General features: G+C 42.8%; 3 protein-coding genes across 4 annotated transcripts in view; 2 read left to right on the forward strand and 1 right to left on the reverse strand.

The window, feature by feature from the left end:
* The window catches only part of LOC105558062, a 35,453-nt gene extending 25,471 nt beyond the window's left edge, over window positions 1–9,982 (forward strand). Inside the window, exons 4-11 of the mRNA XM_012005561.1 lie at window positions 2,797–3,020; window positions 3,132–3,343; window positions 3,621–3,838; window positions 4,313–4,516; window positions 4,610–4,726; window positions 4,846–5,130; window positions 5,427–5,901; window positions 8,507–9,982. Of these exons, the coding sequence (XP_011860951.1) occupies window positions 2,797–3,020; window positions 3,132–3,343; window positions 3,621–3,838; window positions 4,313–4,516; window positions 4,610–4,726; window positions 4,846–5,130; window positions 5,427–5,901; window positions 8,507–8,903 (2,132 nt within the window). The 3' untranslated portion in view covers window positions 8,904–9,982. The remainder of the gene's footprint in view (window positions 1–2,796; window positions 3,021–3,131; window positions 3,344–3,620; window positions 3,839–4,312; window positions 4,517–4,609; window positions 4,727–4,845; window positions 5,131–5,426; window positions 5,902–8,506) is intronic.
* On the reverse strand, window positions 9,871–13,354 carry LOC105558061 (putative serine protease K12H4.7). The gene is made up of 9 exons (XM_012005560.1): window positions 13,263–13,354; window positions 12,447–12,685; window positions 12,150–12,331; window positions 11,473–11,708; window positions 11,277–11,412; window positions 10,897–11,213; window positions 10,690–10,822; window positions 10,449–10,618; window positions 9,871–10,378 (listed from the first exon to the last, which is right to left on the reverse strand). Exons 2-9 carry the CDS (start codon window positions 12,639–12,641, stop codon window positions 10,269–10,271), a joined length of 1,479 nt encoding a protein of 492 aa, XP_011860950.1. The 5' UTR covers window positions 12,642–12,685; window positions 13,263–13,354; the 3' UTR covers window positions 9,871–10,268.
* Window positions 13,355–13,564: 210 nt separating this feature from the next.
* On the forward strand, window positions 13,565–19,711 carry LOC105558063 (xenotropic and polytropic retrovirus receptor 1). Of its 2 annotated transcripts, none has more exons than XM_012005562.1 (10): window positions 13,565–14,575; window positions 15,296–15,398; window positions 15,549–15,702; window positions 15,780–16,024; window positions 16,310–16,571; window positions 16,645–17,012; window positions 17,087–17,432; window positions 17,527–17,696; window positions 17,774–17,907; window positions 17,990–19,711. In XM_012005562.1, the coding sequence occupies exons 2-10, from the start codon at window positions 15,330–15,332 to the stop codon at window positions 18,249–18,251; spliced, it is 2,010 nt and encodes a 669-aa protein (XP_011860952.1). In that variant the 5' UTR covers window positions 13,565–14,575; window positions 15,296–15,329; the 3' UTR covers window positions 18,252–19,711. The 2 variants fall into 2 exon arrangements, with proteins under 2 accessions (XP_011860952.1, XP_011860953.1); XM_012005563.1 differs by having other exon boundaries at window positions 13,565–14,569.
* Window positions 19,712–20,202: the final 491 nt, after the last annotated feature.

Consider the following 20,202-nt stretch of genomic DNA (forward strand, 5'->3'; position numbering starts at 1 on the left):
GCGCGTGGCGAGACGTGCGCATAGCAATATCGATCGCCGGGCGGTCACATCTTGCCACGCGCTCGAATTGGGCGGTAGGCCGGCCTAAGACAACGATTTTTAATAATTAATTACTCGTTAACTATTACGAAAATTGCAAAATGGTACAAGACTTTTCCGTTCATCTCGATCCGTTCTACCTTCTCAAAAGTTTTGTCGGATATGGAAAGACTCACCCTGTATATGTAATCTGTACGAATACGATATGGTACGACATGTAATTTGTCATAACTTTTATTTGATCCGTACACAGGAAGAAAACTTTCAATCTGGTCGCATCTGGTTAGCATGGAACGTTTTTGTCGATCAATATAGTTACGCGTTTCCGGTGAATGCTGATTCCATCAGACGCTCCTTCGCTAATGGAATTCCGCGCGATGCTGGAAAAGTCGTGTTATCGTTTCGAAAGCTCATTCGCTCGAACGGGAGGGACTTTCACCGTTAAACCAGTGATAATAATGGCATTGTCGGTGCTGGGCACGCATAAGGCGGGAACAAGAAGCGAGAGCGTCTCGTTATCCAGGGAAAACACTCTCGGCCGTTCCTTCCTCGAGTAAAAGTATTTCCATCTTTTCGCGAGGAAACCGCCCATTAGCGGGAAAATTAGCGAGATCGTCTAACTATGTGGTATCGGATAGCGATAAAAGTGAATTCGTGATCAGACATCGTAGCGAGGCGAACGGTTATTAATTCCGCGCGGCGGGAATGGGTTGTTAATGGCTTCCGTGTCGCGGAAAATCCGCCGGGTAAACGACACGCCGGTGAGAGATGAATTATTCACGTGCGATAATTGACAATCTTTATGCTCGCGGATAGAGTCGAATCGCCGCGCGAGATGGAGATGAAACAATGGCCGGCATAATGCGGCACGTTTTAAGCAGCTGTTTAGTTACGGCCCAGCACCGAAGAGATACCCGACGATAATTCTCATGCTGGCTCCAGTCCGCGCGACCGCTCATAATTGAACAGAACGGCGCATTACAATTACTCCGGCCTCACTGCGTGAAAGAGCAGCTTTCACGTCACGCCTCAGCGGCGAAGAAGAATCGATTCGTTCAATTTCGTCAATAAACTGCATTATTAATACAGCTCGTATACTACGTCTTCATCGCTGCTAATTACCGCGACGTATAATGAACTGAAGAACTAAACCAGACTTTTCTACAGGCACATTTGTTAACGTGGATTGTAATCATTTTTCATTGGAGACCGGGGAGCGTAAATAATCCTTCGGGAATTAAAAAGAAAGGGGCACCGGCCGCGACGCAGGTAGAAAACGAAGCCGTATGCGTTTGAACTTAATTCGCGCGAATCTCTCGGTGTATCAAGCAATTTTCTACTTAGGTTTTATTGTTCTTTCGAACTTTAGAAGAAAAAAAAAAAGATCGGCTCGTTGAACTCGTGAAAAAGATTGACCGCGACTGTAATGAGCCGAGCTAGATAAAATGTATTTAATTGCTAATTGACCGTAATTATCAGCAATCAGTATTCGTGATGAGTAGCAGACAGCGGTCTCCCTCGCTGTCTTTTTACGCACGACACTTGGCGGAAGGCACGAGCGTGTCTCCCGATCCTTTCCCGATACCAGAGTTTCTCCTTTACCTCGTGTTGCTCCTCACTTATGCGCTACATGTCTACGCACTCATTACAGGCGAGAATAGTGGTTCGCACACGTGCAACAGGAAAGTCTCGCGACCGTACGTATCTCTCTTAACGCGATCCTTTTGCCAGACGGGGGGGGACTGTCGCGCGAGTTCGAATTCGCGATCATCGTTGCAGGGAGGGAACGTGGAAAGCATGTAATTGTAGCGGTCTGCAACTCTACGGACGGGCGTCCGCGGGCGGTTGTCCATAGCCCGTCACACTCGGGATACCATCTGGGTCAGAAGACGTAGCGCTTGAGATGATCTTACAAGTCCAGATACTTGTAATCTACCCCCTAAGCTAAGCCGCAAATGAAAGTCCCTATCCAACCAGGTTTTCGACGTTAATCCGTTAAAAGTCACAGCGCTACGGTTTCTTTAGATATGTCTTGTTTGGCCAAGAGTTTGTGTAATTTTTCTAGACGGCCTGTCACTTGGGACTTGCTCTATTGCTGTGTTCCAAATTTGTCGCAGCGATTTTATTACTTGTTCGAAACTGGATTAAGCTGTTTCACAACGGTATAATTAAACGGTAATTAAGCAGTACGTGATAGCGAAATAGAGAAGAGAACATATAAGTGTTTCCATTATCAATAATGCGGCATTTGCTACGTTTTCAAAAAGTTTCAACAAGGTTTGAATTATTAACTATTAATGCTGTATAGATATCTGAATAGGAAGTAGTTTCAACGAGCTGTCCTTACATGACATCATTCGAAAGTCTCATCTAAAGGGGTGTTTTCCAATTTATATTTAATTAGCTATCGTAGAGCTCCGTGCGATTATTACAGCATTGACACAGATTAAACTAGCGTCTCGTATCGTAAACGTATGCCATTAATTACATGCATGAGCGCGGATGAGCGCTCCTTCTTAGGAGAACTCGATAATTACAGTCGTCGCGTAAGCCTGTAATCTCCCGAGTTTTCATTTAGTGAAACTACGTTATTCCGGTACGCAAACAAGAAAAAAGTGTTGGATCGACGAGATCTCGCGACGGGATATTTGCGACGACATTTTATTCGATAATATCTGAGGCGAGCTTGAGACAAAAATATTACAACTAAAGTTGCCAATGAGTTTTAAATAAGAAAATGGTTGGACTGATCTCCAGGCAACATCCCCGGCACTATCGTCGTCCGAGTTGGTAACAATCGACCAGACTTAGGAACGAATCCCATTTGCAATGAGTTCACCGGATCTCTGGAGGAAGGGCAGCCACTCTTCTTGCCTTGCAACCCACCGATGCCCGGAGCTTTCGTCTCGGTGCATCTGGAGATTCGAGGGTCCGCTTTTGTGGAGCTGTCCTTGTGCGAGGCGTTTGTCTATACCGATCAGGCAGGTTTAACAGTTGTACCGACAACTGGGTCTTACGCCAGAACGGAAATAAATCCGTTTCTCTTTCTTTCATCACACGACGGTGATTGATTGTGTAAAATATGAACGCAGGCCTTACCGATCGAGAGGTGTCCTCAATTCCGGGACCAACCGCCGGGATCAACGGCAACTTACAACGGCAAGTGCTACATATTTTACAATCGCAATCCGCTGATGTTCAATGATGCTCTGACCTTCTGCCGCGACCGAGGTGGCACCCTCGTGGATGAGAGTAATCCTGCTCTGCAGGGATTTCTCTCCTGGGAATTGTGGAGGCGGCACAGGTACATGTAGCTGTAATATAGAGAGAAAAGTCTATGAAAATTGCCAATAACATGTGTAAAAGGAAAGTTTAAGATAGTTAAAAAGTTATCACAAATAACGACGAGAATGTGAAGGATTTTGAAGATATATCTTGAAGAAAATTTAGATCTTGTATTTTATAAAAAAAATATATGTACATATAATTGAAGAGATGGAAACTTAGCTAAGAAATATTACGTACTAGAATGGTTTGATTTGGAAAATAATAAATGGAAGTGTGTTCAATCATTGACGAAGGGGCGACACGTCCAGTCACTATTGGTTGGGCGCAGTTCGGGACCAGAGGAATCGGATGTCGTGGAGATGGACCGGAAGCAGCGAGGAGGTATCCGTTTCGTTCTGGGACCCACCGCCGGGACTCACCGAGGAAGACTGTGCTCGGTACAACGGCAGTAATGGCTGGCTTTGGGCCACTATATCTTGCTTAGCCCGGCTTAATTTTATCTGCCAGCATCGTAAGTACCGTCTTGCTTGCGATACATCCGCATTCCTACTCTTTAAACGACACTCTGGAAGAGACGTTTGAATATAATGTGTTTAAAAGCTTTTTCAATTCCTTGTGATCTACTGTGAATTCGAAAATACTGTAATCATTTTATACCGAGTGATAAATTTTGTGACGGAACAACAAATTTTTCTATTCTATCTAATTGTAAAATTATATAATTCATCTATTAACAGATAGAAAACTAGGTATAATAGAGGAACTTTCAAATAATTGTACTTTATTGAATTCGTTTTCCTAAGATTTTTTTCTTTTAAAATTTCCACGTTTTGTTCTTAAAGTTTTTTAACTTTTACTTGAAATTCTATATTTAATAATTTTCTACTATTACTGCTGCTTATGCGCGCAAAAATATGTTTCATTGTTAAAAATAACCGTTTTTTCGTTGATTGGAAAAATTATAAAACCAACTTTGCTGTTTCAGAACCAAAGGCTTGCGGTAGGCCCGAACAGCCACCAAACTCCACGATGACGGTGATCAGGACGCCGTCCAGGACATCAGGCAACGTGTACCAGGTCGGGGCGACCGTGGAGTACAGTTGTAACGAGGGTAGCTTCCTGATCGGACCGGCGAGCCGCACTTGCCTCGACACCGGTTTCTACAACGAGTTCCCGCCAGTGTGCAAAAGTAAGGAACACCATTTCAGTGTGTCGAGGAACCGTACTCGAATGAAATCATCGCGCACGTGACGCGCATCGTAACACGCTCTGGTCGTTCCAGGTATCGAGTGCGGCTATCCCGCAAGCATAAAACACGGTGGTTACACGCTCATCAATAACACCGTCAGTTACTTCAGCCAAGTGCTTTATTCCTGCGAGGACGGATACGAGATGATCGGTAAGTATTACAGTCAATTGCGACTCGTCATAATTATGCGCGGCGCATTTGAGATGGAGAGCCGGCCGTCTCGTATAGATCGTGAGAAATGATTATAAACTGATCTCTGGCGACCACAGGCCGTGCGCGACTGACTTGCGACATCGACGAGCGTTGGAATGGGCCACCGCCGCGATGCGAGCCGATGCTCTGCGATCCACCGGCTGCGGTCGCGCATGGTTCTTTCAGGATAGACGACAGTGACAAAGACGAAAGTGCTCGGGGGAGAAATAATGTCAACCGAAGTTTGCTGGTTAATAGCGTCGTCACCTACTCGTGTGATACGGGCTACCGGCTCGTTGGTTCCCAGCAAATAACGTGTTTAAATACTGGATTATACGACCGCGCCGTACCCACCTGCACAGGTATTTATTTATGTATTTATAATAACAAAAGTCAGAATTTTTCGTAAATCTATCGTAAATCTATCGTAAATCCACAAACGTTCGAGATAATAAATAATTAAGTTTAGCAAATTAGACTTGTAGCAGTTTTATAAAATTTCGAACAATAAATACTGAGCATTATATCAGGCAGCTGCTAATAAAATTACAATGAATAAAAATTAATACGTGTTGGCTAAAATTAATTTGGATATTTAGGAAGTAGTGTATGTTGCGATCTATGCGTATATTGAAGGGTGCGCACTTTTCTTCAACAGAGGAACCGCGGATAGTGAGTTCTCCTACTCGACCGACGACACGTTCGTCCACTCAAAAAATTCGGACGTACCTCACTCCAAGGATCAAGACCACGACGAGCACAGTGAGCACGGTCTCCGTGTCGTCTAAGAATGTTCCCAACACCGCGGAACTCCCAGCGACGGTGAGGGAGACCGTCTCGAGGAGGCCGAGTATCGGCCTGAATAGACCCGCGCTTCCTTCGTCGGTGCCCAGCGACGCCGGCAGCGATCATCCGCAGGACAACGAGATATCCGGAAGCGGCGTGGATCACGCGCAAGCGGGTATCGGGGCGGGCGTGCCGGAACCGTCTGGCCCCTTCAGAGTGGACAGCGCTGAGCATCCCAACGGCCATCAGGCCAAGCTAAACCTGGGGGCCGTGATCGCCCTGGGAGTGTTCGGCGGCTTTGTGTTCCTCGCCGCGGTGATCACGACGGTCGTTATTCTCATACGCAGGTAAAGAAAGTAACGCGTCGTTGTGCCATCTCTCGAGCGATAGTTTGACCTCGAGAATCATCACCAAGCGCATCCGACCCGTGAATCTTCTCTGTCTCTGATGATGCGATAGCGCACTCTGATATACATAGACGACATTCGAGCGAATTGTACATTATATCGCTTACTTTGTATTAATTTGATCTACCACCTATCCTCTACCGCTCTGTCTTTTTTCTAACTTGTAATACGTACATATGCTGCTATGTTGTAATCTGGATCTTTTTCGTACAAGATGAGTTTGCTTACTGAAACCGCGTGTATGTACATGTTTCTCAGAGTCTTGATGTAACAAAAGAGTATCTAACATCTCGGATAGAAGTACGCAGGGATAATAGTACTGTTCGCCCCTTCATTCATTGATCATAAGCTTCCTGTAACTTAGCCTGTAATTTATCTTAAACGTAGTCTCAAATTACGCTTTGCAAAGGAGATATGTTCTCATTTTCTAATTGATCCATAATGATTTTCTTTAATTTGTTGTCACTAACCAATGGTTCTCAATGTGAGTCATACGGCCACTTAAAGGCCCACGGTACTCCTTTCACATATAAAAGATGGATATCATCAGAGATCATGGTAAATGAATCAGTCGAAATGTCTTTTTGTTGTCGGTCAAGGATGAAGATAAAGTCTAATATACAATGTGCACTTTGCGTCTCGAAATATTCTATTTTGTAGCCAACAAATACGTTTCAAAAATTTATGCAGGTTCATAAATTGTACATTACATATTGTGCAATCGTGCATTGTCGACAAATTTTTCAAGCGTTTTGATTTGCTTGTATGCAATAAAATGTTTCTAGACGCAAAGACACGTTGTAGACAAGGTTTAACTGTAGTCGAAAAGGAAACTGAGATTTGACAAGAATGGAGACTTGTCGCTAGTGAATAATTAACAAATAAAGGAAATTATTAGATGACCTAACTGATTTGGTCGTGACCAAAGTTGAGAAACAGTGGTGTTGACACTGGTCGCAAGACCCTTGTCTTGACGTAGCGTCACGGAAGCGCGCGTGAGTCTCGTAGATAGTCTAGCCCGCAACGACGACGATTAACACAGAGTCCATTTGTGCATTGCGATGGTTAGCGGCAGTGGCAGCGTCGGAGGAAGGCGCCGCAGGGGGCTCGGTGGGGTTGGTGCGCTGAGGGGTGGCGGTAGTGGTGGCCTTGGGAGGGGCGACACCGGGATGCCCTCGCGTTGGTATACGCTACTCGCGCTGCCCTTCCCCGACCAGCACCTGGGGCGCCGCGACCTCACGGCACGCCGCGGTAGCGATCATCCCTATTCCTTCAGCCTCTCGGCGGCGCATCGCGCCGGCTACTTCTCGAACCCCTCTCTGTAGACCGCCATCGTCGCCCCTCCCTCTCAACCCCCGCCGTGAAAATTATAGAGAAAAGAAAGAGAGAACCATTCCACTCTAATAAAGCCCACAACCACCACTACCACCCCAACCCTCCACGCAACCATCGCCCACCACATCAACCATCACCACCAGCTACCACGCGCCACCCTCGCGAGTGATACTAGTCAAGGTAAACGAGCAAGGTTTCTACTGAGCACCTTCTTTAGCGTTAGCTCGTTCTGCCGCCATGTCACGCCTTGCAAAAGTAGAGGATGGCTTTGTAGTGCGTTGCACACACCCGAACACACCAATATCCAATTATACAGTCTACAAAAATAGCGTAGATGATTCACATTCGCATATTCAAGAATTCTAGAAAGTGGTCGTATATCCTGAGAAAATATCTGAAAGATGTTTAAGACGTCTCTGAACTATTAAAAAGACTTCATTATGCTTTCCGGGATCATTTTAGCTCCTTCGTTTCGTTTCATCGCTGTGAGATGAGGAGAATTCGGCTGCTGTAGAAACGACCACGATTTAGAAATCCTGAGTATCGTACATAGAAATCGCGACAGAAGATGATTATGTACAGTGCCCCTTATGCTCTTTTCATGCCTGCAATACTTTGTGTTATAATCTCTTTAAGATTACATTAGTACTAATACTAATTAGACATCCGCATTATACTTATTATGATACATAACATAATAAATCTCTCAGAATCAGTGCAGTGCGGTGCATTAATTCGGTTCTGATTGTATCATCAAAAAGCATCTGTTTTTAAGTAATTAAGTAATTTTTGCCCATCCCTGATTATCACCCGAATCGAATTAACGCACCGTACTGTACGTTAGAATTATTACTACATTAGTACTCAGATTTTTCTCTCTTTTCTATTTTCATTTGGTGATCAGTGGCTTGAAAATCGCTTTGAATCGCAGTAACAGGAACGCTCTCGGCCCTTTTCCTTCCACTTTTAATGTATAAAAGTACAACGATCGGATTCGTTCTTTTATCAAGTAAGAGCGTACGAGATGTACACCTGAAGAATCCGATCCGATTCTTCTTCTCCCATTGCACATAACGCTTTGCCTATTTGTTTCAGTTGTCTTATGCAAAATACGTTTAGTTCCTGCGGAATAAAAGTCGCTCCTAATTATGCGAAAAAACTAAACTTGACGTGGGAAAAGATTATGAGTGTGTGTTCGTCTTTTATGTAGGAACCGCGGAAGAAGCAGTAAACACTATCGTCACCGTGCATCACCCGATTGCAATACTGTCGCCAGTTTCGACAGCAGTTCCTCGGAGAGCCGAGGAGGCCTGAATCGATATTATCGCCAAGCCTGGGAGAATCTGCACGAAACCACCGGCCATAAGGCCGGCCATCCGCCGCTTCGTCGTAAGGAGACCCTGGATGAACCAGGATACCGGGAGAACTTCCGCGGTAACAACACCGAGCGCGACGGCTCGGAGCTGGTCGTCAGCGATGTCGCCGCGTATCCGTCGAGCAAGCACGCCAGCGTCTCCGACAAGAAACGTCATCATCATCACCATCATCATCATCACGGAAGCGCGACGCCCGACTGGAGGCAGTCGCAATCCCACCACAGATACTAAACAGAGAGCAAAACGGACAAGAAATCTTGGTGTGACACGTTCGTTCGCTACGTCTCATCTGCGATCACCTCAACGATGATTTGTAGGCGACGCCGAGCGTTCGTGGTGAACGCTCACAATTATTGCGGGTTAAAAGATCTTCCTTAAACGAGGGAGCGCATCGAATCTTCCACTAACATAAGTTGTACCTAAATAACGTCTTACACGGAATAGAGATGAAAAATAATCCGAACGTAGATCCTATATATACTGCTCTGTTATAAATTATTTACCGTCTGTTTGCCGCGGAAATGTAAATATTATATACATCGTTAGGTAAAAAGTAAGGATAGTCGCTCGTCGTAAGGAAGGTAGCAGAAGCTGGTCAGAGGATATGCCAAAAAGCAAAGAAATAATATACAATAACGATCAAACACAGAAGACACCGTAACGTAACGCTTAATGGTAAGTTATTGTAAGATCAGAGATTTGTGTAATCGTTTACATGTTCGAGAAGATTTTGTAAGAAGACTAAGGAGAGTGACCGGACATCGGCAGAGCTTACATCTGTTATGGGTACCTTGGCCTCGCTTTAAAAGGATTACTATGGTTCCAAAAAGAAAACTGGATATTGCATATAAGTATCATTAAGGGAAGGCCGATGTTATCCATTTAGGAATAGGACAAAATATCGTGTTAATTCTTGTGCATGTGTATGAGCTACACGCAAGTAAAAGGATTACGAAGGCACGCTACAGCTATGTATATGAGTCCCTCGTTGATCGCTATTATACCTTCAATATTATGCTACTATCGAGTTTGTATTATAAGTATGTAACACTTAATTATAGTTATTATACTTATCAAATATTTTTATCAAGCTCACTGGAATTGAAGCGATATGATTTAAGAAATGATGTAATTGTTACAGCAATAGGTTTTTATTAATTGACTGAGATAATTAAATGCGAAGTGACTCTGTACATGCGTTTCCGTGATTTTATTTATCGTAATAAATTACAATAGTGCCATTTGGGGCAAACTTGTTTGATTTACTGAAGAAGCAATTTTGTCACTCAAACATGGTACATGATAACAGATACTAGCATTCGTAAATCACCTATGTAAGGATCACTAGACTTAATTTAACATTTATATGAAATTAGAATAAACATGTTTATAATGAATATATATATATATATAATATGCATAAGTACAGGTGTTCTTTTATCCTGCAGAAAAGAGTAATAAAAAAGATACTACACAAAATATAAACTTAAGATATTTGGAATATTAATAATTGTTTGGAACGACTTAAAAATTAGCATTTTTTAACAGTCTAGATATTGATCGCATGATTTACTTGTATAATATCACACAGAGAGCTCAATTTTGTAGCCATTGCTGGATTATACCCTTTATCTGCACTCTAGCTTCCTTTAGCTGAGGCATATCACGTTCTGATGGAGGATACATGTTGGCGCAATGTGCAGTGCCTTTAAATAAATTGAATAATGTGTTTAGAAATTGATAAATAGTGATACATTTGTAGCACACTCAATTTACCTTTGATATAGATAGCAGGCGCCCGTGGATTGGAAGACTGTACCAAACCCAACACATGCCACGGATCGACAGAACCATGTACAAATACTACGTTTGTCACTTGCAGGTCTAATGCACCATACACGAGATTCGTTTGTGCGGCAGCGGTTTTCAATACGTTCATGTCGTATCTTCAAAAGAACTTTCACATTACTAATATTCTGCTCACAGTTGAAATATAATTTAATAAGCAAAAACCAACCTAGGCCCGAAAATATCGACGCATTGCTGTACAAAGAAATCCACCGGGAAATTATTCCCGAACACATTGGACTGTCCAGTGGAGGTTTGGAAGAATCCAAACTCTGTACAAGTCTGGTACATCCATTGACGTCCTACAAATATCGTCGTTCGTGATTTGCCATCAACGTGGGCCACAAAACAATTTAGATATTATTAAGTGCATTACCTCCTTCCGCTTGCTCGCTAGCCCAAGTGACATTGCGAAGCTCGTGAATCATTTTGTCATATCTATAATCTAAACACTTCTCCTTGGTAGCATCCAATATCATATTGCTTACAGAGGCAAGTCTATCGATAGGCTTTCCTATTTTCTCGTCTACCAGTACATCACATATGGTCTCGATAGTGATATTAGCGGTCTGCGAGCTCTGGCGATTGTCTTTATTGTATTGTACAACGCCAGCAAAGTTACTCGCCAATGTTTCATACAAGTTGGAGATATCCACTCTCTTTGTATGCCCAGGATCAATTGGGTCGCATAATCTGCGAAGCGTGACTTATGAGAAGCATATCGGTTGTGTTCCGCATCTTGGCAAACGTACTCACTTGAATTTCTTCTGTATTTGCTGCTGACCAACCGTATGGTGTAACAATGTGTTAATTTGCGAGATGGCATCTTGTATCACGCCAACACACTTGTCAGAATACTCTTTCAAGGCGTTTACAACAACGATATAATATTCTGCAATGCGAAAAATCGTTTGTACACATACATGGGACACTAAAAATTATTACCAATTACCATCAAAGTCGATCTGCGCTAGCAGCGGTCCACTAGAGGACACAGCTCCATGTACCAAGTGAGGATACTTGAGGCGCATCCAGGCGGCCAAAGATCCACCGTACGATCCCCCGAATACAATCCATTTTGTATCTTTTGGAAACTTGTAGCCGATATTAACAGCGTTGATGAAGTACGCTAAATCCGCTAGTGCATTGTCCGAGCTCAGGTACATCAAGTTCTTCACGCTGAGATCCCTGCAGGTGTCAACGACACGTTACACAAAGAGTGAGAACAAGTCCATAGGCAAATGGCCCCATTTTTTTGCATTCGATTTTGGTCACAAAGTAGGTACCGAACGAAAGGTCTCGTTAAGATGATCACAGATATGTCAGTCTCAGAGTGTATTTATTTAACGTTCCAGAGATATCGGCTTCCAAAGGTTCCATAACATTCCAAACAAATGGTTGGTATCTGTCCAGACGGCTTCATCGCTTACGTCCTGGGAATTTTTGGAGCCCGATATCTCTGGAACGTTAAATAGGTACACTCTGAGACTGACATATCTGTGATCATCTTGACGAGACCTTTCGTTCGGTACCTACTTTGTGACCAAAATCGAATGCAAAAAAAATGGGGCCGATCTTGTTCTCACTCTTTATAAAACAACTCTTTCTCTGCACTCGTATTCCACTTACATAGTCGGGTGGCTTTTTCCATAGAAACGGTGCTCCAGATAAAAACACATCGCTCCGAGTTCTTTGGCGTATTCGATCCATTGGCCCTCTATCATCCATTTTGCATTTGCTATGCCTTCAGCGCCGATCAGTAAAAATATCGGGCCGTTGGGTTTGTAAAAGTCGGAATTCACGAAGTATCTCTGTAAAGAAGCGATAAGTCATGGCGCAACAGCATCAACGCTTGAGGTAAAATCTTTCTCGATGAAATGATAAATGTGCCATAACGTGCAATCAAAATTCTACATTTGGTATTACCTGTTTCCAGACACGAGCATCGGCCGGATTGAAATGATCCAGACGCTGGTTAAACCAGTTCTCCTCGGGCAGCGATGTTGTATTGGAGAACAAAACTGGCTCTCCTAAATTGCCACCTTTCAATCGACCTCTCAAGAAACTTCGCCACGCTGTACTGACGCTCAAGATGCTCAATAAAATCAGCAGGAACCGCATTTTATATTTGAGTTATTCTTATTTTTTTTCTAGCAGAGGCAGCTCTGTAAGAAAATACAGGTGTAGACTTTGGGGAGATTCACTTCAAAGCGACTACGTCAAGTTGTAGAGAATATAATGTGTCATGCGACTGCAAACAGATGGAATATCTTTTCTTCACAGCATGGTTCTTATATTTTATTTAGCAAAGAGGAAGATACATAGAGGAAAGTCCCCTATTATAAGATAGGATCCTAATATGAGATAGCGGTTTCTGGCAAATTAATAAACATCATCAGCTAATTCCGCCATGAATTTATTGTCCTTGGAACGAAATCTGTTTAGTGGAAAACTCATTGTTAGATCGTGTAGTCGTTGCGAAAAAAAGATTTGCGATTGAATTTGGGCGTTGAAAACCTGCTATCTCAGGTTGGAAACCTATCTCATAATAGAGATTTTTCCTCTATCCAGCAAACACCAAAGTAACAGTTATATAACACATACGTGTTACACTTACATTTATATTGTTGTTTTGTAACTGTTACCTTGGTGTTTGCTGGGTGCAGTTTTAAACGTACAGTTATTATTCGTGCAAGGTGAATTTGTAAATTCCTATTGCAAAGATATATAACTTTATCCTACCCTTTCTTTTCTCTCCTTAGGTTAAACGCAGATCTTACAACGTCGTCGTTACAACGCGAACGGGAGTTCTCGCCTCTGAGTCTCTCCGGCGGCAATTTTGCTAGACATAATACGAGATAAAGATGGCGATAAAAAAAATGGAGATGTTGTTCACAACAACTTGACACTTGGAAGTGGCCTGTGAACTTGAAAGAAAAAGATCAGCGCTGTTTACATGCACTCTTTAACATGTACTTCTCGCCTCCTCTCTTTTTCTCTCTCCGGCGTTCGGTCATATGTCTGTCCCTTTCTAGAACCGGGAACGTGTAACGCGGTGCATGCCGTCACAAAGAGCATTGTCTTCCATTGTACGCAACCTTCCTTACTATCGGTCGGGATCTGCGATATGAAAATTTACCGACGACTTCTCACGATGATCTTATTAAACAATTGCATGTCAATATTTTTGCTGAGTCTAAAGCTTTTTCCCTCGCGAAAATATTTTACTGTAAATATACGAACGAATTTTGCCGAAATCTACTTGAAAATCTCCCTCGATCGAGCCCTCATTAATATTTCGGTTTAAAGATGCAGTGAAAAATTATTACGTTGTAATTTCCCACTCAACAATACAAACGTAAGACAAGATACGTTATGCACTGTTGAGTAGAAAATTACAATTGACGTTACGTAACCGTTAATTGGTGTTCATTACGCTGTTTGCGATACGACAGATTCTCCGTTCGGAATCCGTTTCTGCCGACGTCGAAGACGACATCGACAGGCTCCGCCGGCAAAAGACGAGTTTAATACGAGCGGAGATCGCGATACCGGAAGCCGGAGCGAACCTGCTGGCATTCTGTTCCCGTTGTATCGCGAGGTGGTTTGCGCGCTGCGAGGATCGTGGAATCTTGGACGTCGCGCTTCGGGAACAGCAACGGACCTGGCAAGACGAGGGTGGCGCGGTAGCAGGCTGCGTGAGCCGTCTCGTGAGCGAGCGTATGACCACGTGTGACGAATCGACCCGACGCCGGAGGAGACGCATTGTCGGCGCGGCATTGTTACGCCCGCACGAGCGAGAGGATCGCGCGTGCGTTTCCGGGAAGCGCTGGCTGGCGCGATTAATGAGACGCGCGGTAGCGCGGCACGAAAGGATTGGATCCTCCCGGCGGCGGCCGCGACTGCCAAACAGCGGCCCTTATCTCGGCGGCCGGTTAAATATTTATTTCGTCGCGCCGAACGGCAGCGTTTGATCGGCCGCCGCCGCCGACAAGGCACCTCGGCGCCGCTATAAATGCCGCCTGTTGCCTTGCTCCGGATTCAGTCGGGTACGGGTAAGTTGGGCTGATGGCAGAAAACGATCCGTAAACAACTTAAGTCTGTCCTTAGACGTAGACGCGAGGCAAGGCAGAGAAAAACCGAAGTCGTGAAAGTCCATTGCATACGACTCAAGTTTTTCTCTGCGTTGCCTCAAGACCTGAGCAGAATGGCTGTCTTGTATTCTTAAGTCACGGGACAGCCATTAGTTATTGTGCGTTACTTTAAGACAAAGATTTAATGCATAAAACATTGTTTTCAGAGTGCAAGACGGCCATTCTTTTCAGGCCCTTAGGCTGATGGTAAACGGATACAGAACGATCCGTAAACGCTTGAGACTGTCTTAGTCGTAGACGTGAGGCAAGGCAGAGAAAAACGCAGGTCGTGAAAGGCTATTGTATACGACTTGCGTTTTTCTCTGCCTTGCCTCACGTCTACGACTGAGACAGTCTTAAGTGCGAGGAGTAAACCGGTGAGGGCATTGTGGTGTACAGATCTGCGGCATTACTGGGCACTTTTTGGGCATTAGGCTTTGCTGGGTCATTCCAAAGAGAAAATAAAGTCAAACGAGATAAATAAGAAAAAGTCCACTGGGCACTAGTAGGCATTGGTGTAACATGATTTTGGTCAGCGGTTTACCCCTTGCTTAAGCGTTTACGGATCGTTCTCTGCCATCAGACTTATTCGGAGAGCGTCCCTTCGTGATATTCTTGACTCTAACGACCGTCCTCTTGCAGATTAGCGCGACATACGCTGTGCGCGTGAGGCAACATGAAGTTCGCTGAGCACCTATCGGCCCACATCACGCCCGAGTGGCGCAAGCAGTACATCAGCTATGAGGTACAGTGTCAACCGCAAACATTTAAATCTGTAACAAATCTATGCGATTAAAAGGTCGAGGGATAGCAAGCTATAACGGTTGTTTATTTAAATCTCGCGTGTCAATGCGAGTGTCAGGTGTCATTGCAAGGACGTGCTCTGACTTTGCAGGAGATGAAAGCGATGCTTTACTCGGCGGTGGAGGAGGCACCGTCGGACGAGAGCGAGGAGCCAGAGGTGATATCGCGCCACTTTGCGTCGTTCGACGAGGTTTTTTTCACGTTCTGCGATCGCGAATTAAAGAAGATCAATACATTTTACTCAGGTGAGGGGATACATCGCTGGCATTGAAGTCGATCTTGCACAATCTTCCGACGATGTTGACCGTTTACTTGCTTACAGAAAAACTGGCCGAGGCTACGCGCAAGTACGCGGCTCTACAAAGCGAGCTTAAGACCGCGGTGGAGCTGCAACAGGGAAGCGGGAAAAACAAGGGAAAGGCCAGCGCGAAGCCGCTCCTGCCTACCAGAAAGCTGAGGGATCTGAAGCTTGCGTTTTCCGAATTTTACCTTTCCCTGATCCTCCTTCAGAACTACCAGACCCTTAATCACACCGGCTTCCGGAAGATTCTCAAGAAACACGACAAGGTATCTTATCGCACGGTATGCGATATCGTGCCCTCCGTTAATTTCTCGTCCGTTAGTCACACGCTTGTGTAATTTCAGAAGCTAGAACTATCCCAATGCGTCGCGCCTCTCCTCCCGTAGTTGCAAAACAATGGCGCGAGAGGCGACTGCTGTGTGCGACACGATATTCCGACACCTATATTCCCTGTGTACCCCGAGTAAAAGCCAGTGATTGTCCTCAACAGTTTATATGATTTTATCACACGGTTTTCAATTCCTACAACTTGCCACATGAAATGCCTTCAGTTACTGTCGGTTGACGCCGGTACGAAATGGAGAGTCGAATGCGTGGAGACGTCGCACTTCTACACGTCCAAGGATATAGACAAATTGATCCAGGAAACGGAAGCCATGGTGACGAACGATCTCGAGGGTGGCGATCGACAACGCGCTATGAAACGTCTTCGGGTGCCACCGCTCGGCGAGCACCAGAGTCCGTGGACCACCTTCAAGGTTGGGTTGTTCTCCGGCAGCTTCATCGTTCTGTCTGTCGCGGTTGTTCTCTCAGGTATCGTATCATCTGTCCGTCGCAAGTTGCAACGTCCTCGCGGCTGCGCTGAAACCTCCCTTTTTACTTTCAGCCGTTTTCCACGACACCGGGGAGAATCTCAAGATCGCATTTAGACTGTATCGAGGTCCGTTCCTCATTATTGAGTTTTTGTTCCTTATCGGGATTAATGTCTACGGATGGAGGTCTTCCGGCGTCAATCACGTTTTGATATTCGAGCTGGATCCTCGAAATCATCTTTCGGAGCAGCATCTCATGGAATTGGCCGCGGTTCTCGGAGTCGTCTGGACGCTTAGCTTGTTAAGTTTCCTATACAGTGCCAGTCTGAGCATTCCGCCGTACATCAACCCGTTAGTACTCGTCATTATCATGACGGTCTTTCTGATAAATCCCGTCAGGATATTTCGCTACGAGGCTCGTTTCTGGCTGCTGAAAATCATAGTGAGTATAATTCGCGCGTCCTCTCTCCCGTCGTACGAATGAAAAGTTGAATATAGTCCTCTGTCTTATTTTAGGCGCGCGTTCTGATATCACCGTTCGCGTACGTCAATTTTGCCGACTTCTGGCTGGCGGACCAGTTCAATAGCTTGGCGACCGCGTTCTTGGACTTGCACTTTTTAATATGCTTCTACATTACGAATAACGGCGACTGGTTGAAGGCGGGCGACACTACGCAATGTATGTCCGGCTCTCTCGTTATCAGACCCATTGTGAACTGCTTGCCGGCGTGGTTCCGCTTCGCGCAGTGCGTCCGTAGATATCGAGATTCCAAAGAGGCGTTTCCGCATTTAGTGAATGCTGGAAAGTATTCCACGACGTTTCTCGTTGTTGCCGCCAATACGTTATACGCTTATCATGCAGGTAATAAATTACACCAACTAAAACATGTGTGTCTTCTTATAGTTTCAAGTGTTTGATGTCTCGAAAGTAACGAAAGGATGATGCTCTTTTACAGCGGAATATACTAATCGATGGGAGAATCCATGGTTGTGGCTGTGGGTGTGTAGCTGCCTTATTAATTCGATATACTCGTACACGTGGGATCTTAAGATGGATTGGGGCCTTTTAGACAGCAACGCCGGTGAAAATCGTTTTTTGCGCGAGGAAGTGGTTTACTCGGCAGCCGTGAGTAAAATAATGATAAAACTAACAACCAATAGCAATATTCAACTGCAGATTTACACGTTACACTTGTGTTTCAGTGGTTTTATTATTTCGCAATAATAGAAGATTTTATACTACGATTTATATGGATTGCGAGTGTTGTCCTTGTCGAGTGCAGATATATCTCTGGCGATTTAATGACTTCTATAGTAGCGCCTCTCGAGGTCTTCAGGTAAGCACGCTTTTTGCCATTGCTCTGTTTTATTCGATAATTTTCTCGTATCTTTTCGACTCATTGCAAGACTACTTTCCAGACGATTTGTATGGAACTTTTTCCGTTTGGAGAACGAACACTTGAACAATTGCGGTAAATTCCGCGCCGTGCGCGATATCTCGATAGCGCCTATAGAAAGCTCCGATCAAACGCAGATCTTGCGTATGATGGACGATGAGAACGGTGTACTTAATAGGGGCAAACGTAAGAGCGGCGGTAAGAAGCAGAGCAATACAAAGGAGGAAAAACGAGCGCTGCTTAAGGAAGAAACCATAGATGTCGATATATCAAATGCCAGCTGAATATAGTTTAAGATTTTTGTACGATTGTTATCTCTAATTTTCTCCAATATAGAAACTCCCGAAACTTTTGGTACTTAGAAGAGACAATTCGCACGATTTTGTGAGTGACACACGATTTCGCTAGATGTCAGATGGTTATCATGCTTTCCAGCAGATCCATGATTATAAAATTGAAATCATAGTGCCTTTCGTGCTTCTCTCGTATAAGATACTTTACGGTAATTTGTAACAATCCACGATGTAGCCTGCACCAAGAGTCTTCCACCAAAAGCGAGCAGTTGTAGCTTAAATTAAAATGTACAATTTCACGAATTTTATAGCTTTTAGATACAGGCATGTATAAACAGATATAACGTATCGTATGAAGCGTGTGCTTTTGCATGCGAACTTTGCGAATTGTTGACGAGTAAGATCATTTTGCCTGCCATTTAGATGCTATTATACACTATGATTTTATTAATGTATGTTACCAACATTTTTTCTACCAATGCCATTTTTTAATAATAGGTGATCGATGCTATGAGCAAATACTTACACGAATATTGAAAGTAGAAAGAAAGGAAGTATTTATACCAAATAGTCTGATGTTACTACGCTCATATAACATAAGTGATACTAAACATGTATTAATACTAGGGAGGCCGTCACAATGTGCTTTTTTATACATATTGTACTTATATCGTGTAGAGTTGTATTGGCCTATATATGTAGTTATGCATTATTTTCCAACAGCAAGAGGGGTAAAGTATTAAATTTGTAAATTTGACATTGAAATTCGCTGATACTTCGCGTCATTTGAATAGCAGCATTTTGTATGTGAAATAGTATTACACTTATTCAATTGTTTTATATAAATATATTGTAAGATAGTAGGAAGATAGTAGTCTATTATATTAATTTTGAAGAAGTAGCAGCAATACATATAGTTTTATAATAAGGATTATTTAATATTTTCGATTGTTATATACTTAATGAAACATCTGCTCAATGAGATGATAAAAAATTATTTTGTTATATATATTTATTATTTCTATACTTGTTACTAATCATTTATACAAGTGAAATAAGTTAATAAATTAAATAATAAAACATTATACCGGTATACAAAACATTTTATGGAATACGAGATAAAATACTTTCATTGCATCGAACTAATAAAAATATTTGATTTAAAGTACGTTTGTACTTGCAAAACTGATAACTTAAAGCAGCTTACAATTGTCAAATGTTATTTTCATTGCATATACATTAATAGTAAATACATTAAAGCAGATGGTAATTCAAGATTGTAATTATATTTTCTAAATCAAAGTATTTGTTGAAATAAAACATTTTAATTTTTATATTTAAATTCTGTATATTTGTGTGCAGCATCTAAAGATATGAATTTTATATATTAGAATTTGCGTGTATTCCAACAAAATTGTGATGATGTTATATAAATCATTTTCTGTGTGAACAATCAGACTCATAGTTATTTGGAATATAAACGTTAAATATTTTTATGTCTTGTATTTATATATAGTAAAGTTTCTGACATTGTTATAGCGCATAAAGTGTATGCAAATCCATGCATTACTACTGGCTATGATAACTTCGTAAGTTAGATTATATACATAATTTTAAATACTGCAATACAATGATTATACCTCATGTTGTAATAAAACGTTTTAATAGACATATATTGTTATACTCCAATCACATAAACGATATATTTAATAATCAGGAAAAATATGATGCGAGATTTGCCGAATTAAAAACTGCGTTACTTTTTAATGAAAATGAATCACTGAATTTTTATTAAATACTAATGAAATGATAATAAACCGGGCACAATTGATATAGATTTTCAAATAGATTTCAACATAATTTGATTGTATCTTATATCTATTTCAATAATTTATATGCTTAATTTTAATTTTCAAATTTAGATTCGTAGGTCTTCCCTAAC

Source organism: Vollenhovia emeryi, unplaced genomic scaffold (genome assembly GCF_000949405.1).
Source record: "Vollenhovia emeryi isolate VEMERY1.0 unplaced genomic scaffold, V.emery_V1.0 DF939386.1, whole genome shotgun sequence".
Classification (NCBI taxonomy): domain Eukaryota; kingdom Metazoa; phylum Arthropoda; class Insecta; order Hymenoptera; family Formicidae; genus Vollenhovia; species Vollenhovia emeryi.